General features: G+C 50.0%; 1 protein-coding gene across 10 annotated transcripts in view; it reads right to left on the reverse strand.

Annotated features, from left to right (window-relative positions):
• Window positions 1-20,329, reverse strand: part of RPH3AL (rabphilin 3A like (without C2 domains)) — a 259,447-nt gene that overhangs the window by 76,070 nt on the left and 163,048 nt on the right. For all 10 annotated transcript variants that reach the window (XM_079130960.1, XM_079130957.1, XM_079130958.1 and 7 more), the window contains exons 2-4: window positions 10,149-10,261; window positions 7,955-8,098; window positions 5,286-5,415 (exon numbers count right to left, since the gene is read on the reverse strand). In XM_079130960.1, coding sequence (XP_078987086.1) covers window positions 5,286-5,415; window positions 7,955-8,098; window positions 10,149-10,225 — 351 coding nt within the window. In that variant the 5' untranslated portion in view covers window positions 10,226-10,261. The remainder of the gene's footprint in view (window positions 1-5,285; window positions 5,416-7,954; window positions 8,099-10,148; window positions 10,262-20,329) is intronic.

The following is a 20,329-nucleotide window of genomic DNA, read 5'->3' on the forward strand; positions in this document are numbered from 1 at the left end:
CAGCCAGCCCCTCTCCCTTCCCACTTCGGCCCTCAGATAATGAGGGTGGGCAGCCTGGGCATGCAGACCCAATTACAGAGGGGACACGGCTCAGAGGACGGCATCGCCTTCCACTCATGCTCATTAGCTTGTAGTTACTGAATGCTGCCAGGGCTCTTGCTGGGATGCCTCTGTGTCCCCAGGACCACCTGAGGGTCTGTCCTTCCCCATTGGGCCTCGCGCTGGACAATTTCTGTATCAGGGATCTCCACAGCATTCTTTCTCCACAGCTTGCCCAACCCACACCTTCCGGTCCCAAGGGTGTGGCTCCCAGCAAAGGTGAGGAGAGGGAAAGCAGAGACGGAAATAACAGAGAGCCTCCCCCAACAGGAGCGAGCCCAGAGTGGAAGGCTCCTGATGCCCGCGAGGCCCAGCACTGTTAGAGCTCTGCCAGCGCTCCAGGGCTGGTCCTTAACCCCAGCCCTCACTGTAATTAAATATGCATGATCAGTTAACTTCCCTTCCTTGGGAGGTGAGGATCCTTTAACTGCATCCCAGTGCTAACACCAGTAGGCATATGAGAAGCATTTGTTGGATGAGTGAATGGATGATGTCATCCCTGCCCTCTCAGATTTCAGAAAGCCTGCAAGGGCTAAAGTTTGCAGGACGACATCGTGGCCCTCTAATTATTAGGGGATTCAGATCCTAAGCGATCACTGCCTAGATATCTGTGCTTCTGTGACCATCTTCTGGAGATGGCAGGGCCCTACAGACCTGTCTCTGCTCAAACTTGTCCCCAAAATGGCCTTATGCCTTAGCTTCTCAAAGGTCTCAGCTCATCTCCTGGACCCTAGGACCTCACCCCTGGAGGTCACTAGAGCATGCTTCCTCTCTCCTCCAAGCCCTCCTGTTCCTAAGTCAAATACCCTCGCCACATCCTTGTCCTCGCTGCCGTCCAGTTGTCCTGCTCCTCTCCACCCTCATGCCTCAGCTGTGCTGTCCTCCCTCCCTGATTGATGACCTTTCTCTCTCTCGATCTGCAAGGGGCCAGTTCCCCCAGGCGGCTCTCCCAGCTGCTCTTGGTCCTGGGAACTCAGGTCCCAACAACAGGGAATGTTACTCCAGAGAATCCTGTCCACCTTGACTGCAGGATCTAGGGTAAGAGACACCTTCCTTTTTGAATTCCCCTTGGCCAGGAGTCACAGGACAGGCTGAACTAGTGATTGAGTGATAGCAGGTATAAGATACCAGCACGAAAACAGAGGGGCTTCCTGCCAGCTCCGGATCTCTGTTGCTGGAGAGCGACAAAGTTGTCCAGAGGGTTTTACATAAATTTTGGAAAATAGGGAACTCACTGTGGAAGCTTCAATTTTAAGTTCAAGTTCAAAACATGAATTCTATTAAAGAACACATGGGCTGCTATGGATTGTATTGTGTCCCCTCAAAATTCACATATTGAAGCCATAACCCCCAAGGTGACATATCTGGAGAAAGTATCCTTAGGCAGTCATTAACGTTAAATGAGGTCATAAGGGTGGGGCCCTAATCCAAGGGGATCTGTGTCTTCACAGGAAGAAGAAGAAGAGAGACCAGAGCTGACTCAGCATTTGTAGGCCAGGAAGAGAGCCCTCAGCAGACACTGAACCAGCTCAGACTTCCCAAACTCCAACCACCAGGAAGTCGATGTCTGCTGTTTAAGGCACCCAGTCTGTGGTGTTTCATCAGAGCAGTCAGAGCTGACCAGTCTGTGGCATGTCACTCCATCTCTCACAAAGTCCACAGGAGAGCAGGTCTGTGCTCTACAGCACCTCTGCAGTCCCAGCAGGTGGGACCCTGGGGTGGTCTAGTCAGAACAATGATGGGAAGAGCGTAGCCAGGACCCTTCACCAGGCTTGCAAGGGACCACGTGCTGCTGGGGGCATCCATTTTCTACTTCATCCACTCTTCATATCCACCTGGAGCTGATGGAAGCTTTGTGACCCTAGTTTACCGATGCAGATGTGGAGGTTCAGAGTGGTTAAGTGACGTGTCCTGGACCACTCCACAGTGCCAAGCTGGGACCTCATTCCAAGTCTGTCTGGACCTACAGTTCTGGACACAAGCACCTAGGGATTCTGCTGTTGGGGAAGAGAGAAGTTGGCCCTTCCCTGTCCGTGCAGGAACATGGAGACACTCCTCAAGTGCAGAATGAGGCCCTTGGCCGCAGCCGGGAGCCCACACGCTGCAGAGTCTGTGTGGGAACAGTGGTTGCTGGCACGCCTGGGGAGACCTGCAGCTCCTGAGAGAGTGGACTAACAACCCCTTGTCCTGTCCCCAGCAGCCTATGACTCTTTCCAGGCTGGGGTCCTCATTCTTTCCCATCTGCTTCAAATATACTGAAGAAACTGACCATCTCAGCACAGGGCCTCTGTCTCTATGATGCCTTGTCCACAAGCCCACCATCTCTCAGCGACAGCCATCACACCAAACCTGCCTCCATCACCACCAACCTGTCTCCTACTTGTCCTCTGTCCCCTGCAGTCCACTCAACATACAGCAGCTAGGATCTACCCTTAAAAGACAAATCAGATCACATCACACCCCTGCTCAAACACTCCACTGACATCCCATTTAACTTCCAATACCATTCCAGCTCCTGACCTTGAATTACAGTCATGCTAACCCCTTGCTCCTACTGTCCCGGATACCTTCATTAGTTCCTTGAACAAGCCCAGCTGGTTCTGTCTCAGGGCTTTTGTGATTACCAGTCCCTCTACCTGGGATACTTTTCCACCCAGATCCTCCCAGGGCTGACTCCTGCTTCATGTCTGAGCTCAGAGAAGCCTCCCAGAGCACCCAGTTATATGAGATTACATCACTTTGCTTGAATTCAATACAGAGTCATCAGACTACTTGACATTATTTTAGGTTTATCCATTCATCTATTTCTCCTCTCCTACCCCTGAGAAATAAACTCCAAGAGAGCAAAGACTTCGTCTAACTTGGTCCAGGTACGGCCCAGTGCCTAACATGGGTCTTGCCCACAATGGGCCCCGTACTACTTAAAGAATGAGTGATGATGAATGAATGATGCAATCTTCTCAAAGACAGATGAAGAAAACTGCCGGATGCCCCTCATCAGCAGAGGCTCATCCAGTAGCCTCTCTTCCTGCCTTTGCTTGGGTGCAAGTCCTCTCAGAACCTCAAAGAGCTCCTCTGCCTCCTGCCTAGTCCAGGACCTAGTCCTCAGCCAGCTGCAGAGTAAGATCCCCTTTGGCAAGGCCACGTGGCACATGCCTATCATCCCAGCTCTTCAGGAGATTGAGGAAGGTGGATCAGAAGTTCCAGGCCAGCCTTGGCAACTTAGAGAGACCCTGTCTCAATAAAGGAGAAAGGGTAGGGTGTAGCTCAGTGGCAGAGTGCTTGCCTAACACATGCACTGAAAAGAAACAGAGTGAGAGAGAGAGAGAACAAATGAACACCACTTCAAATAGAAAAGTCCTCCTGACTAGCCCAGTGCTCCAGGGCACCAGGCTGTGGGGTGGTGAGAGAGACTGGCAGAACATTTCCCCACAGCCCCACATCCAGCTGAGGTCCTCCCCTGGCACTGCCACTGTTGCCTAGGAAATGGCTCTCCAAGGAGTAGCTAGTGTTAACTCTTCACAGCCAGGGGCAGTAGCTGGCCTCTCAGAGGCTCTGGAGGTTTCCAGGGAAGAAGAGAAGGTTCTGCCCTTGCTCATGGTGCCATGGACCTGCAACGTTTGGAGCAGTGGGCTGAGAGGCAGGAGGAGGAAACAGGCTGCTGGGCCTATTCTCCCAGGAAGAAATCACAAAACAACTCCACCTGCTCCAGTCCTGAGTCCCCCTGCCCGCAGCTTACACTGGTCTCCAGTCCAGGGTCTGTAGAGAGGCTGGCACACCATGACACCTGGGGCCCTGTCATACCTCCACCATAGTTGGACCAATTAATCCATGTTCGTCAGTCTAATTCACTACATGTGACAAAGTCAGGGGAAAAATGACCATACCTGAAATTCTCACCTTTCCTCTTATTAATTGGTTATATTAACCTCCTTCTCATGCAGCCTGAATGACACTGAAAATGCCCATCAAGGTTGCCAATGGCCTCCATGTTCCAAGTTTTCCTTGACTATTCCATCTCTTATAGTTCTCTCAACTTTTATCGCCCAGACTCCACTCTACCCCTAGTCTTAGATCTCCTGTTATTCCTTCCCAGGATTTATTACTTCTTGAAATCATTTATTTGATTGTTACTTGTTTTTAGTTTCCTCACCCAATGTCATCTCAAGAGATAAGGTTCTTTTTTTCTGTCTGGTTCACTGTAACAACTCCAGATTTGAAACAGTGACGGACACATGGAAGTTACTTGAGGATGGGTTCCAGCAAAAGTAGGATGAAAAAAAAAAGAGGAAGACATGGTGTCTTGGGAGTCCTCTAGCCTGGGAGGACAGCAAAAGGAAGTTCCACAATTGCTGTGTCATGACTATTCTAGGCTGGAGCAGGCATAAGAATCCAAAAAGAGTTCTGTCAGGAGAAAAATAGGAAGTAGGTTCCATGTGATAGAGAGTAAAACTGAGATAATGAATATATATTGAAGATCAGAAGGCACATATTTCTTTGCGCAATAAGAAAAAGAAAGGCAGTTAGAAACTTCAGAGAAAACTAAAATCAATCTCTCTCTCTCCTCTCTCTCTCACACAATATATATATATATATATATATAATATATGTATGTCTTGGACTCAATATGAAACAATTTAATATGTGACACAATTTACAATAAGGAGAAAATCTATTTGCTCTTGCTGCAAAGATCATTCTCCATTGTGTGACTAGAGACCAAGGGAGTAGACCAATAGAATAGAAACCATATTCCTAGCATATCACTTGGCCCTGAGGAAAATAGTACTTACCTAATAACATCTTTTGGGTGCCTCTGTACCGAGAAAATTTTAAGAATCTTGAATTTAATATATTTAGTCTTCACAGTTCTCCAAGGTACATGTTATCATTACCCCTACTTTACAGATGAGGAAATTGAGGCTTGAAATAGTAGACAAGTTTTCTGAGGTCATATGGCTAGTGTAAGAGCCAGAGTCACACCCAAAAGTCCACTTCTTAGAACTGACCCTCAAAGCAGGTCATCTCATCTTCAGGCTCTGGTCCTGCTTGCCAAGAAGCAGAGAATCCGACATGCATGCACACACTCTCTCTCTCACTCCTGGGAACCAGGATGCAAAGCCACAGAGCAGCAGAGCTGGTCAAGGCAGGAGAGCCAGAATAGAAGGGTCAGAGCAAGGCCTTACCTTCCTGCAGTCTTTGCAGAATACTGATGAGCTGCCCAGGAAGCCGAGCACCTCCCCACAGAGCAGACACTGGGAGAGGCCATTCCCCATCACATTCCGTCTCATGGTCTCCAGTCGTTCCACCAGGCGCCTGCGGCACAGGACACGTAGTCAGAAGGAATGTGCTTCCTGTCCCCAAACAACCACTGCCTGGGCAGGGCCCAGACACTGGACCAGGCCCCACACACTGTTCCCTCACTTAGGTAGATGTCCCCTCCCCGACTCCTTCCCCTGGCTAACTCCTGGATCATTCATTTATTCACCAGCTATCAACCGAGCACCTACAATGTCCCAGTCCCTGGGGATATTATAGCAAACTAGCCAGAGAAAGACACGGCCTCGGCTTTCATGGAACTTACACTCAATAAGAGAAAATCCATAAACAAGCAAACTGGGTTCAGATAGGGAGAAGCACTATGGAATGCCAAGAGTGGGGTGTGGGGAGGGAGACTGAGGGGGTCAGAGGCACCGATGACCAGAGAAGGCTCTGAGAACATGTGACCTGAGTGAGAGCTGAAGGATGGCCAGGACCCAGCCACCTGCAGAGGGAACAGCAAGCACTAAGTTTAGGGCTGAGAAACGGCCACCAGTAAGGCCACCAGGGCTACTTCCTCAGGAGCAGGCAGTGATCCAGTGAGGCTGCAGGGGCGAGCAGGGGTCAGATCACGGGGGTTTCAGGTCACAAAATGGAGTCTAGATTTTTTTCTAAGTTCAATCCGAAGTCACTGAAGAGTTTTACAGAGTGGAGTGATTTGATCTAAGTGACATTTTAAAAAGCTCACTTTGGCTTCTGTGCAAAGCTGGGATAACAGGGAGAGCGGAAGGGAGGAAGCCAGGAGGAGCTGCGGCTGGGGCCCCAGGAGGGAAGGCAGAGACTGTGGGCTGCATTTCTGAAGCACCATGCCTGGCTTGGTGGTGGGGGAGGGGAGCAAGATCCACGATGACGTGGAGGCTTTGGGTCTTAGCACTGGGGCAATGAGAAGTTGTTACAGGATAGAAAAAATGGCACCTCTCTGAAACCCTGAGATGGTGAGCATCCCAGGGGCTTCCCTGAACCCTGTCAAGCTTGGGCAGGTGCCTCTCCTACAGCCTCAGGTCACACCATAGACCCTGCTGCTCCCAACCGTGCAAACCCTACAGGCTCCATAGAACGGATGCCGTTCTTAGCCACTGTATTGCCAATAGCCAGAGGCCACTCGGGGAAATTCTTCAGAGAAGGACAACATGTAGGCATATTAGGTCTCTAATTGTTACAGCCCCAGTGGAGGCCATGCTGTATTTCCTATTTCAGAGGTGAGGAGACTGAAACTCCAAAATGTGACTGCTTGCTGGGGTCACAAAGCTCCCAAGAGCTGCAGCCCTCGTCACAGCCCCGCCCTTCCCCTAAGACGAGCTGCTGCCACAGGGGCTGAGGGACAGCAGACTGGGCTGCATGGCTGCCTCTGCACACGCCCTCCAGCAAGCACTCGTGGCTTCCACAGGAGTCAGATTCCTCACTCAGGGACCTGCAGGGCCTGGGGCAAACCTAGCTCCAGCCCTGGCAAGACCCACTTGTTCTTGGGGACCTTCTGTCACTGCACCCCAAGTTTCTGTGTGTCACACAAACACACAGGATGCACCTCTTCCATCTGAACCATAAGCCTTCTGTGTCACTCACGTCCCTGCCAACCCAGCACTCGCAGTAGAGCCAGGCAACAGGAGGGACTCCTTAAAGCTGCTCAGAAAGGCAAAGGCAGCACCCTGGTGGCTGAGGGGACCCATGAACGCTCTCTTCCACCGTGAAGGCTTCCTGGGGGAATCAGGAGCCAGAGGTCAATCGCCAGCACCTGAGGTTGGGGTTCCAGCCAGGTTAGATGAAAAAAATGAATAAACAGAAAGCAAAATCCAACCAGCCTTATATAAGCTCTTTTTGTGTTAAAATGGTATGTCCCTATTACTAAGGCACGTCCAAGAGACTGCATACAGCAGTCATCTTTATAAAAGTGCCTTTCTCTCCCAAACTGTGCATTTCTACAATGCCTGATTTTTAAGAGGGACCCAATAAGTAATCAAAAAAGATAAACAGAAAAAAAAAAAAGAGACCAGAATGAAATGAATTCCTGCCTAATGTAATGCAGTGTCACTGTGTTTTTCTGCTTAGACTTTTCTTATTTTTGAGACTTTTGTAGGAAATATGAATTATTTTTATAATTACACAAAGACACCACAAAAAAAGTTGGACAAATGAATTGTGGCCTACTCTGGATATCACAGGCGCTCAGAACAAGCTGGAGGCCTTGGGTGGAGTCGTTCGGGTTCAGCCATGACTTGAACCTGTCCCTTGGCTGAGCTGCGGCCAACAGGCAGGCGTGTGGAGCCCAACGGCCCCTGACGTGGCTCACCAGGCTCCTTTACGCGCCATGACCTGGGCCTGTATGTCAGTTGCTCTCCCCAGCTTACAGAGGGGTGTACTGGGGCTTTGAGGGGTTTGGTTCTCGCCTATTCTCCAGGGGTGTCTTCAGCGGAGCTAGGGGCCTCCTGACCGGCTCCTAGATGGGGTGAGCCCAGCCCCCCCACCCGCTGGGCTCACACTAAGCGGCCTTGTCTTTCTCCCACCAGGCTCACCGCTGCCGGGCCGGTCTATTCCTTACCCAATTCTCTGCTGCTCCATGACATCTAGCCGCTCGGCCCTCTGGATGACCTGCAGAATGGCGTCCACCTCGGCTGGGCTGAGGCTCTGGCTCCTCCTCTGCTTCTCGGTCTGGTAGGTGTGCACAGACCAGCCGGTCTGCAGCCTTGGGAGAGACCACCACCACTGACAGTGAGGCCTGCAAACCCCAGCACCCTCACCACATCCACAGAGCTCCCCAAGAATGGTCTGGGGACAGTCCAGGTGCCACATGTTTAGAGTCAGGTGCCATGTGAGAGCTCCTATAAGGCATGGGTGTGTGCCCGTCGCTAGGCTGCGTTATGTGACACCTGCTATCTCCCCCTCCAGAATGGGAGTTTCTAGAAAGTCAGACCCTGCCCCATCTGGTCCTGGCCCATCCCCCATCCTCCTTGTATGCTGTTCATCCCTCATTCCCTACATCCACACAGCAGCCTCCTGTCAGCACACCTACATGCCATGTTCTCTTCACCTCAGGGCCTTTGCACATGCTATTCCTTCAGCCTAAACTTCCGCCTGTATCTCTAGCTAACATTTACTCCTCCCTTGAGTCTTGACATAAGCACCACACTGGAAGGAAGTCTCTTCTGATCCCCAGACTAAGTTAGCACCCACAACACAGGCCCCCACTGCCAATGATTACTGTGAAAACAGCTGAGCCACAAGAGTATTTGTACAAAGTTCTCCTCTCTGTCTTTGCTTTGAGACGTAGGACTGTATTGGTCTTGTTCACTGCTATACGACCACTCCTGCATAGGGCCAGAGGACTGGTGGGAAGGCCTGCACTGGAGCAGGGAGAGGACTTCCCTTGGGTCCCACAAGGCCCAGTTCCCAGCTCTGCAGCTCAGGATTTGTACGACTGTCCTGGGGACTGCCAGGCTCTACTGGCAGCACACCCTGGGGAGGAAGCAAGAGCATTTGCTTTTCTGGAAGATTCCCTGACAGCTTTCAGCTGCCACTGAGCGAGAGACACAGTCAGGGAGAAGGCGGGGACGCAGGAGCGGTGAGCAGGGCACACCAGGCCCTATCAGAGCTCAAGCAGCTGAGCTCTCCCCAGACACTTTGCCCTTCCAGGCAGGACTCACTGTCTGCTGGGGTTGGAGAGAGGGAGGGGGCCCACCTTGTGTCCCTGGTCATTCTCCCTGCAGGAGAGAGTGGAGGCAGCTAAAGGGAGCTGAGCCATCCCGGCGAACAGGACAAATTAACTGTGGGGCAAAGATTCCTGCAAATCACGCGTGACACCACTCTTCCTGGGCGTTTCAGATTAATTTTTCTATTCCCCTTTGAAGTTTCAGCTCTGTCCCCCCGAAGGCTCATAACATCTAATTGCAAATTTCTTAAACTTGGTCCCTTTTGGGAAATTGTGGTTCCCATAATTGACATAGTTTGACAGAGGCAAGGACACTCTAGAACTTACCAGACGCCAGGAACCCCCACCCCTCAGAGGGTAAAGAGGGATGGGAAGGGAGATGATGTGTCTGAGAGCCACATTCCCAGCCCAGGAAAGTCCAGAGGGACATGGAGGGAGGTAGCGGGATTTAATCAGAGCTTAGGGGACACCTGGCTCAGGGTCAACCGGAAAACCAGGACTCCCCAGTGCACAGACCAGAGCCAGGGAAGTAGAGAACCCTGCTAAGAGCACAGGAGAGACCTGAGAAAGAGTCTAGCTGTGTTGTGGCCTGAGGGACAGCTCTTCATTCCTAGAAGAAGCGTTGATCCTGTATTGTGTGACCATGCCAGGCACTAGCTCTGAAGTGGGCATCCAGAGACTAGTCTGGATGAGACTGCTCTGCCTCAAGGGACGTTTGCACTCAAGACTCAGTGATAGGAGAAAGGGAAAATGAGGTGGTCTGGTCCCCTACGGCCTGTGGTGATCACACACAGATATGAGAGTGAGCTGGACCCAGGTCTGGGTCCCAACTCGGACCACCCACATGTTAAATGACTTGGGCAAGGAGCTCAGCCTCACTTCCCTCATCTGAGAAATGGGAATAAATTCCGCACGGTGGGTAAATGACTAAAGGAGTGAAGTGCCCAGCTCAGGTAGAGTGTGGCATGCATTTAATGGACACTTCTCCAAACTGCTTCAACTCTGGGGAATGAATCTTTCCAAAGAAAGGAAGGAAGCAGGGAGGGAAGGGGAAGGGACATCCTGGTGTGGCCTTGGAAGTACTCACTTGGCTCGCAGGGCAAGCTGCCGGTCATTAGGGCAAACCCACTGATCGTTCCCACTGCCAAAGATGGTGTCAGCCATATCTTGGAGCACCTGGACAGGGGCAGGGAGTCACATCTAGATGAAAAAAGGGAGAAGACAAGGGAGCATTTCATTGGCTGGGAGGCAGATGGCAGACAGAATCCCTCTGCACTCAGGCACCAGACACTTGCGTTCCCACTGATGGCCTCTCATTCCTCCAGCAAAACACAGCTCCCTCCAAGCTCCAGAATTCTGGGTGGGGTGACTGGGTGGATCACGTGGCTAGATGACCAGAGTGGACATGGCTGGCAGGACATCAAAGGGAAGTTCAGAAAGAGAAGACGTCTAGCCCCAGTGATTTTCAACTCGCTTGGCAAGGTCTAGAGGGCTTTCCATCCCTGACCTTCCAAGCACAGCTCCTGCCAAGAGGGGTCCAACCAGGGGACAGGGAGCTAGACAGCTGGGGAAAGCCCTACCTGTTCCCAAACCTCGGGGATCCAGAATGGCAGCCCCTGGCATCCAAGCTACATGCTCCCAAGGGATCACACCAGAGACCACAGCACTCTGTGGAGCAGGGAAGGGGACAGGGAGGTGGCAGCGGCAGCAAAGACTTCCACCAGGCACAGCTCCAAGGGGCACTGTCCCAGGGAACACCCCAGGAATCTTGCTCCAGAAAAACCTGGTGGTTTAACACTGAGCATGGTCCTTAGCCACCAAGGACAGGGCTACCTCTTTAAGGATCTATTATGAGAAGGCTGCTCGTGCATTCTGAAGGGAGGGTGTGTGTGTGTTGGGAGGAAAGAGCTGAGCTTGGGCTAGGGTGAGCAAGGAGAGTCACCCTCACTGGCCTGCTCTGATCTAATCTAGACCAGTGAGTGATTCCAAAACTCAGCATGTTCAAAATCCTGAGGTGGCCAGGTGTGGTGGCGCACACCTATCTCCCAGCAACTTGGGAGGCTGAGGTAGGAAGACTGCAAGTTCTAGGCTAGCCTGGGCAAATCAGCAAGGCCTCCAATAACTTAGCCGAAGAGAGAAAAGGTGAAAAGGCTGGGGATGCAAAAATGTAGCTCAGTGGTAGAGTGCCCCTGGGTTCAGTCCCCAGCACCAAGAGAAGAGTGAGGCTGGACATTTGTTTGCTATTTTCTCAAAATGTTAAACACAGACTTATGACTGAGAAACTCCACTCACTCTTGGGTATAGGTATACCCAAGAGTATGAAAACCTATTTTCCCACAAAAACCAGTACAGGAATATTCATAGCTACATTATTCATAATAGCCAAAAAGTAAAAACAATTCAAACACTCAACAACTGATGAATAAATAAAATGTGCCATATGTATACAATAAATATTCTTTGGCCATAATAAGGAATAACATTCTAATACCTGCTATAATATGGCTGAACCTTGAAAACATGATGTTAAGTATAAAGAGACCACATATTGTATGATCCCATTTAGAGGAAATATCCAAATTAAGTCAACCTGTAGGGTTAGTGGTCGACAGGCGCTGAAGCAAGAGGGCAACGGGGAGTTCCCATCCCCCTCTCCCTGCCCCTCAAAAAAGCATGAACTTTGTGGCATATGACTTACAACTCATTTGATGTTTCGTTGTTGTTGTTTGCGGTACTGATTGAATTCAGGACCTCACTCCACCACTGAGTTATATTCTCAGCCCTGTTTTAAGATATTTTTTACTTTGAGACAGGGTCTTGCTAAGTTGCCCAGGCTGACCTTGAACTTTCGATCCTTCTGCCTCAGCCTCCCAAGTAGCTGGGATTACAGGTGTGTACCACTAGGCCCAGCTAAATGTTACAAAATTTTTTTGAGGACTCTAACATATCCGGATTATATTTATTGGTATAAAATATAAAATATATAAAATTGGTATAAACATAAAACTGAAAACAAATTTAAAAACTTTTGTTAATTCATTAAAACTAATAAACCCATTATGTATTTATTTTATGAAAATATCTATGTTTTCAAAACAAACAATTAGTGAGATGAATGGCACTGTTTTACATTTTTTGAATCTATTTATGGCTTAACAAAAGACAACTGGATGTTCCTGTTTGATTTTTCATTCAACCTTTTGTGATATGTTGTTTTGTTAAAGTCCATTCAGAGCGTCACAGGTATGCAAGATAGTTCGAAAAGGGAGGAGGATTTTGATAGCTTTTCCAGATAATTGTGGATATTTTTTTCTTTGATATAGCATCAACACTCAACAGATATCGGTTTCTTAAAGATTCAGTGTGGCATCTAAAGCCAAATGAATGAACTTTTCATTTTCTGAAAAACTGCGAGAGAACAATCAAGAGTCTTATTATGATAAGAAAAGTAGTATTCACCTCCTGGATCCCCGAAAGGTGCTGGACCACGCTTAGAGAACTGCTTCCAGGGCAACATCACCCCATTGCTGTGAAGACCAGCAGGGGGCAGTGTGCAGAACACAGCTAACTGGCCTGAGCAGCAGCCAAGTCCAGGACCTTACCCACACTGGCTTCTCTGTCCTACAGGCACATCCAGATAGCTGCTCTTGCAGGTTGGACCTGGCATTCCACTGTGAGCCACCTCAGGAAAGAAACCAGGGCAACCCAGATCCCAAAGAAACAGGTGTGGAGACCCCACAGGCAGGCCCCCACCGGCAGACCCAGGGGCTGGCCAGATACCAACTGCCTTCCCAGATGTCACCCCTGGGTCTTCTCCCAAGAGATGGTAACATACAAGCCAGGAAATCACAGGCTCAAAAAACAGCATTCCACAAACCTCTTTAAACCTGTGCCCCAGCTCCAGCCTTTGACGCACTGTGGATTTCGGAGGATTTTGTTTTTGTTTTTGTTTTAAATTTGTTATCTTGTGAATAGCAGAGTCACACTGCTATGTGGGTGTGAAATGCATTACTCTGTTCAAAGCAAACACTTACAACGTACTACAACTCCATACCCCTGTTTCTTTTTTTAATATTCTGGGAGTTTCAAGAAATGGAGGGGCATAACAGTTCCTGCTCTGACCTGCAGGGGGCGCTACTGCCTGGGCCACTGCACTCAGAACAGCAAATTCTCAGCCTTCCTGCGAATTCAACAGCAAATTCTTGCTGGGGTTGGACACAGTGAGGGTGGGGTGACCACTTTGCTCTGCCAGGCGCCCGGCAGACACCCGGGAGTAATGGGGCAATGACAATCCAGAAAACCTCGGGGTTGCCCTACAGAAGACCCCATCTCTGCAGAAGCCTTTTAACTAAAAGGATATGGAACTGCAGGGAGGGGAAATGGAAAGAGGAGCCCGGAGCTCTGATGCCGAAACCTTCATCACCTTGATGAAGAACTGGGAGCACCCAGAAGATGGTGGCCCCCCAAAACAGATGGGATATGCTCTTCACAGCCCAAACCAATCACCCTCACACAAATCTCTAGGGAATGAATTTCTTGTCCCCTTTGGGGTTACTTCATAGTGAGACCAGAGTTTTGGGATCACTTGCAAGGGACACCTCAAGCTGACATTTGGCTGTGCTTTGATTCCCTGGGGATCTATTCCTTTAAAAAATAATAATAATAACTTGAGCCAAAACAAGCCATCAGTCTGTGGCCACTCACAGGCTACTCTGCTCAGTTCTTCCTAAATCTCATCATTCTTCTTTGTTTGACAGATGAGAAGAGTGAGGTTAAGAGGCTGAGAAAAGGCGCAGCTCGCTGCTCGGGTCCATGGCCCTCAGACTAGAACTGCTTTCTCTGCAACACGGCACCTTCCACAGTAAACCAAGGAGTGGAGGAGGGCTTCGTGGCAGTGAGAGGTGGAAAGAAAAAGACGTGCGCACGTCTGGCTTTTGTGCAAACTTACTAGAAGCCCAGGGACAAGTCAATTAGCTTTCTGGGGCCTCTGTTTCCCCCTCAGTACTCAAGAGAGCTGAGGGGACAGGCTGGAAGGGAGCTAGCACAATTATGACACCTGATCCCCACCCTGCTGAGCTGCTTGAGGGAGGCAGGGCTGGTGGACAGGGACAGGGGAACTGTCCTGAGAGGTAGGGACTGAGCCCCTGCCCCAACCTAGTCCACAAAACAACAAGGTCCTCCCGCCTGCCACCCCAGTCACTGCTGGAGCTTCAGGAGAGACAAGTCCAGAGTCACATGCCATAGAGAGGTCAAGGGAAGTGGAAAGATGTCACCCATAGGGCTCAGTTTCATGACACTGGTTAGGAAGGTTCATCTCAGATGCAAGTCTGTGGCTGAGCATGTCCCCAGGGGTGGCTCTGAGCAAAGGTCAGAAAAGAACATAGGAGCATTCAGGTCCCAGCGCTGGGACCACAAGGCTCACCCCAGACTGGCTCGCATCTGGGAAGACACGACTGTCTTTTACCCACACAGAGCAGCCTCAGGACAGATGGGGGAAAGGAAGAATAATTCCAAGAGAAACATTTTTGGAATCTGCCAACAGCCAGTATAGGTTCTCCAAACCTCTTCAGCCTGAGCTGCCAGCCCCCCGACTCGGCAGCACAGGAGGACCTCACCACAGACCCTGTTCCTGGTTCCGGACCCTTTACCAGGGGCCTCCCTGGCCGAATGGTGTGCTCATTACCACCCTGACACTCCTGAGCTCTGCTCCTCCTCAAGGAGGGTCTTGAACAAGCGGGACAGTCAGTACAACCCACACCCTAAGAGGTCCTCCAAACTTGCACAGAGCAGTATTATATGCATTAAATATGCACGGTACCCTTGTAATAATGGCAATCAACTAGACCAACATTAACTTATCAGGGAACCAAATGGCCTTATAGAAAAAGCAGGGAGTGCAATTCACAATAGCTAAGCTATGAAACTGACCTAGGTGCCCTTCAATGGATGGATGGATGGATAAAGAAAAGGTGGTATATACACACAATGGAATATTACCCAGGCATAAAGAAGGAGGAAATTATGGCATTTGTCAGTAAATGGATGAAGCTAGAGGCTATCATAAGTGAAATAAGTCAATCCCCAAAAACCAAATCTGAATGTTCTCTGATATGGGGATGCTGACTCACAATAAGTAGGGAGATGGCAGTGGGTGAGGAGGTTCACTGGATTGGACAGGGGGAAATGGAGGGAAGAGAGGAGGGGTAGGAATGGGAAAGACAGTAGAATGAATCAGACATAACTTTCCTATGTTCACGTATGCACACTGGACAGTGTAACTCCACATCACGTACAACTGAAAGAATGGGAAGTTATACTCCATGTATGAATGATATGTCAAAATACAGTCTACTGGCATGTGTAACTAAAAAGAACAACAATAATAACAACAACAACAACAACAAAAAACGGGCGAGGAGGTGAACCCACTCACTGGGGAGATAGGGAAGGAACTGGCTTGGAGGAGAACAGAGGGAGGGTTTGTGGACCAGGGCTGGTCGGGTGGAGCTCTGGTCACCTCCTCTGCAAACCAGGGATGGCACAGAGGGTCTCTGAGGTCCTCTCAGCTGTAACAGGAATGGGGCATGTGCACCTGAGTGTGTTTGATGAACACAGCTAAGGCTGCTGCTGGGCAGGGCACACCTGTCACAACCCGCCCAGTGGTCCTGGTCCGACTGAGGCATTATTTCCATCTCCTCCCCCGAAGAGGCCGTGGGCTCCCTGGAAGCCCTGCGTCCCCCTCTCACCATCCCAGGGGCCCAGCACAGGCCCTGAGCAGACAAGCAGGGATTCAGGAAACAGACCAGACGTGCGAAGAACAGAAGGGGACTCTAGCACGCTCTGTGACTTGTTGACTCACAGGCAGTTTGTTCCTGGGGATTCCCTACGGGGTAGTCAGTCGCATGGCGGTGGCGGTGGCGGCAGCGGCTCCGTCTGACAGCTAAGCTGATCACCCGCCCAGGGGCTGCTGCACCCACCAGCCCTTCCTATGCCAGGAAGCTGCAGCCTCCTGGTGCCTTGTTGACCTCTGCTGGGTGAGACAAGATGAATGGAGCTGCACCCAGCTGGCCAGCCTGGCAGACAGACAGGCAGACACTCAGACAGTCTGCAATGCAGAGACTAAAGGGGCTCTAGCAGAGGGGACAGGAACAGGAGTCTTTGATAATTTCCTGAGAAAATTCTTCCAGGATAGAGGCTCATATGCCTTGGGCAACTTTTGGAACCAGGTTTGTAAAAAATAAACACATTCTTAAAGGGAGATCAATTCTGTCCCTAAAGTCAAAAGCTTGTTGCCTGGGTATTTGTCACCTAGGCAAATGCTGCAATCATGGGGGACTGCCCCCCCGCTCAGCAACCGTCATTATACAACCTCACTTGGCCATTTCCTGGGCACTACAGGATGGTATAAAGAAAATGCCCCCCAAATTCACTCATCACCCACCCCCCATGATGACTCTTAACATCTTAAGGGTACATCTTCCAATATTTCCTTGGTATGTAAGTGCAGATTTTTAGTAAAATTGGGTGCTTACTACTTACATCATTTACTATTTTCTACTACTTGATACTCTCCCACATTATTAAAATTCTTCAAAAGTATGATTTTAACTATAATTTAGTATTAAGGATATATTTTACCATTTTCCTCCAGATTTCTAAAGAGCAATATTATATGTATTAAATATGTGCTATACCCTGTTCTTCATGGCAATAATTAACTAGACAAAAATTAATTTCTGAGGCAACAAAACATGGGCTTAAAGAAGGTGGTTGAAAAAGCAGGGATGTGAAACCACCAACCTGGGAGAGGGGGAGAGGCAGGGAGGGATTTGGCTTAGAGGGAAACAGAGGCCAGTTTGGGGACACGTAGATGATTTCCAATTTTGCTCTATATATTCAACACTAAAATGGATATCCTGGGAGATAAATCCTAGTGCCCATCTCTGATGACTTCCTTAGGATACATTCCCAAAAGGGAAAGGAAATGTGCATTTTTTGGAAACGTACTTTTGAGTCAGCTTTTCTACGGTAATGTTCACAGCCACTCAAAGCTGTCAGCTGCAGGCAGGCCTCCTGCCCGCTCTTTCCAAAGTGCATCTAGAATGGTCCATCATGAGAAATTGGCTGGAGGCAGCTGTGCCCTGTTGGCCTGATGTGGATTTTATATTTCTGAACTCAGAACTAAGAGATGGAAGAAGCTATCTCTAAATCTCCTATTAGTTGGTTTTAATAACATGTACAGTCCACTAATCGCTTACCTTGGGAGGTGGGGGGAAAGGCCTCTTTGCAAACATTTGTATCCACTTAAAAGAAGGTCTCTACCTCCTGAACAGATTTCATGGACTCAGAGTCAATAAAGCCAGTACTGGTTTTAGCACTCTGAGTGGTGACCAAGAGGTCCAGGCAGGTCATGTAGGTGCTGGCCAGCAGAATATTCCCCACTAAACAGGGACATGGGCTGGCTGAGGCAGGAAGATCACAAGTTCAAGGCCAGCCTGGCCAACTTGGCAAGACCTGTCTCAAAATAAAAAATAAAAGGGCTGGGGATGTTACTCAGTGGTAGAGCACCCCTGAGTTCAATCCCTAGCACCAAAAAAAAATAAATGGGGTGAAGACCTCCCCATGGGGTCCTGGTGAGGACACTGAAAGCATATTTCTGTGATGCTCAGAGCAGCACGAATAGTCATTATCCCAGGAAAACTGCTATTCAACCCCCAACCTTCCAAACTTGAAATAGCTATAACAGAATATGAAAATATGGCCCATCTGCAGCTGCCTCTAGCGTGCACCAGACTTGGAAGCAGACGCTCAGAGGGCAAAACCAACTGCCCTTAGAGAAGCATGACACACGCTGGTGGCACCTCTGTCTGCAAAGGGGACTGGGTCAGAGACAAAGGCAGCCCACCTCCTGAGACAGCTCCTACTGCTCCCATCTTTTCCCTGGTGCTGCTCTCTCTCCTCCTTCGGACCCAGGTGTTCTCACCTCCTTGACTTCATTTCAGAGACGCTTTTGTGGATACAACTGAGCCAATGGACTCTCCAGGGTGTGTCCCAACTGATCCAACTTGCATGGAGCAGTGGGGTGCAAGCAGCCGTGACAGCAGGCAGGGGACTTAAGCATTTGCTTGGCCAGGGGTCTGCCTTGATGAAGTCGCAAGTGGGACCCCATGAAAGACCCTCACAGAAACAAATCCCCGAGCCCAGGCATGAGGTATGGACAGGACAGACCATCTCCAGGTAAGAGAAAAGCAAGACAGAGGCAGGCAGGGGAAGGCTGGAAGGAAGCCGTGTGCCTAGGAGGGGACACCAACATGCAAGGGTGAACACAGGCCACCAGCAAGTGCACAACCCTGGTTCCTAACAGCCACAGAGAGAGAGCTCAAGCACTTACAGTCACTGCAGCATTATCATGGCAATATCTAACAAATTACATTTGGCAAATAAAACCCCTACTCTGGCCTCAATATCCAGCTAAAAGCCCTTCCTGAACTATCCTGAGTTAATTTTCCACTTGCAGTGAAAAGACCAAAAGCCTGGCTATGGGGCAAACAGAGGAGGATGGCAAAACCCACTCCCCTCCCCACCACATGCCTGGGGAAGAGGACAGGGCACCGGGGAGGAGCTGGGCAAGAGCAGGTCGCGTCTGTGAGGCTGGGAAACAGGCTTCATCTGAGCCTCCGCTTGGAGAGCGCATGGCAAAGATGTCTCAGCCTCCACGGGAAAGAATGCGGTGATCCATTAGTCATGTCTGCCCTGGTGTGGGAGGGAGAGAGGTTGTATATTTGCTATTGCCAAGTTTGCCATCCCAAGACAGCTAGCTGTTCACAGACAGGGGTGACAGGGGAGAAGAGGAGGGTGGAAAGGAAGGAGAAAAAGCCAGGATAAATATGAAAGTATACTTGCCACCAAGCTGGTGCTTCCGAAGGCCTCAAAGGCACTGTGTGAAAGCCCTCCGTTCTACACCCAGTTATTAATATTCCAGGGAACCCTTAGCAACAGGCCTTGACATCTGCTCTGTTACTATGATACGGGAAACAGGATGATAGCCATGAGATAAGGTGAGCCCAGACATCAACATTTTCCCCATCTGTCAGCCCTGCTGGGAGGATGAAAGATTCAGACAGGCAGCCTCCGAGGCCTGTCTGAAACCTGACGGGACCACTCACTTGGAAGCGTCTTGGGCTCATTATGCATAAGGCAGAACCTGAGTAAATTCCGAAGATGAGACAAGAGCCCCGGGGAAGCCAGTGCCTGACAAATGTCCCTAAAACTCTGCCCTGTCATCATGCATCCTGCCAGATCTGCCTCCTCCGGGTGGCTCTCCCATCCTCTTCACACATCCACTTCTCCTCTTCTCTTGCCCAGATGGTGGGGAAAGTTTCCTAACTGGTCTTTGAACTTCCTGGGGCTTACCCTGCCCCTCTTCATGTGCAGCCAGAGAAATTCTCCTTACAACCTGGGTTAGACTGTGTGATTCCCCTGCTCAAAAACCTTCAATGGCTCCTTGCTACCACAGGGAAAAAACCCAAGCTGTACTTGAGGCTGTCCATGACTTGGCCCAAACATCCTTCCCCTCTCACCTGCCACCACTTCCCCACACAAAACTCAGGCTCCACTCACTGGGACCTGGACGTGTTCTAGGTGCTCAGCCCTGTCCCTGCATCATTCATGTTGAACTCCTTTTCTTCCTCCCGTCTAGCTGCAGATGCCAGCACCACCTGCTCTGAACATTCTCCAGCTCCTCCTTACTCAAGCCCCATCTGAATTGACCCCCACTTCCCTCTCCTCAGTGCTCCTGCTTGTATCCTTGTGGGTCTTCACTCTGCTATCTCTATAAAGACCATGGTTCTGGAGATGTGTCTAGATGTCCGTCCCTAGGCTGGCACAGTGCCTGGAGCATGGCAAGTGTCCAGTACATCTTCACGGAACTGACACGAACCCTGAAGAGTTCACGGTGGCCCATGGAATAAGCCTAGCCTCCTCCACCTGGAATTTCAGGCCCAACCTCCTTCACCATCTCAGCCACACACGGGCCCACCCCCTAAATGGCTCTTGCCTTTCTGCTCCTGGCCCACCCCACCAAAACCACAGGATCTCTAGAAAGGACTCCAACTCTTGAGGAATGGTCAGCCATGGCATATATCCAGACACAATGTCATGGGCAATGTCCAAAACAGCAAATGACCTGGGAAAGGGTACACAGCAAGATGGTGCCAGAAGTGGAATCGAACAGCTGACGCAGAATCACAGCCACATTCCAACCATGGA

This window comes from Sciurus vulgaris, assembly GCF_902686455.1.
Source record: "Sciurus vulgaris genome assembly, chromosome: 3".
Taxonomy (NCBI): Eukaryota; Metazoa; Chordata; class Mammalia; order Rodentia; family Sciuridae; genus Sciurus; species Sciurus vulgaris.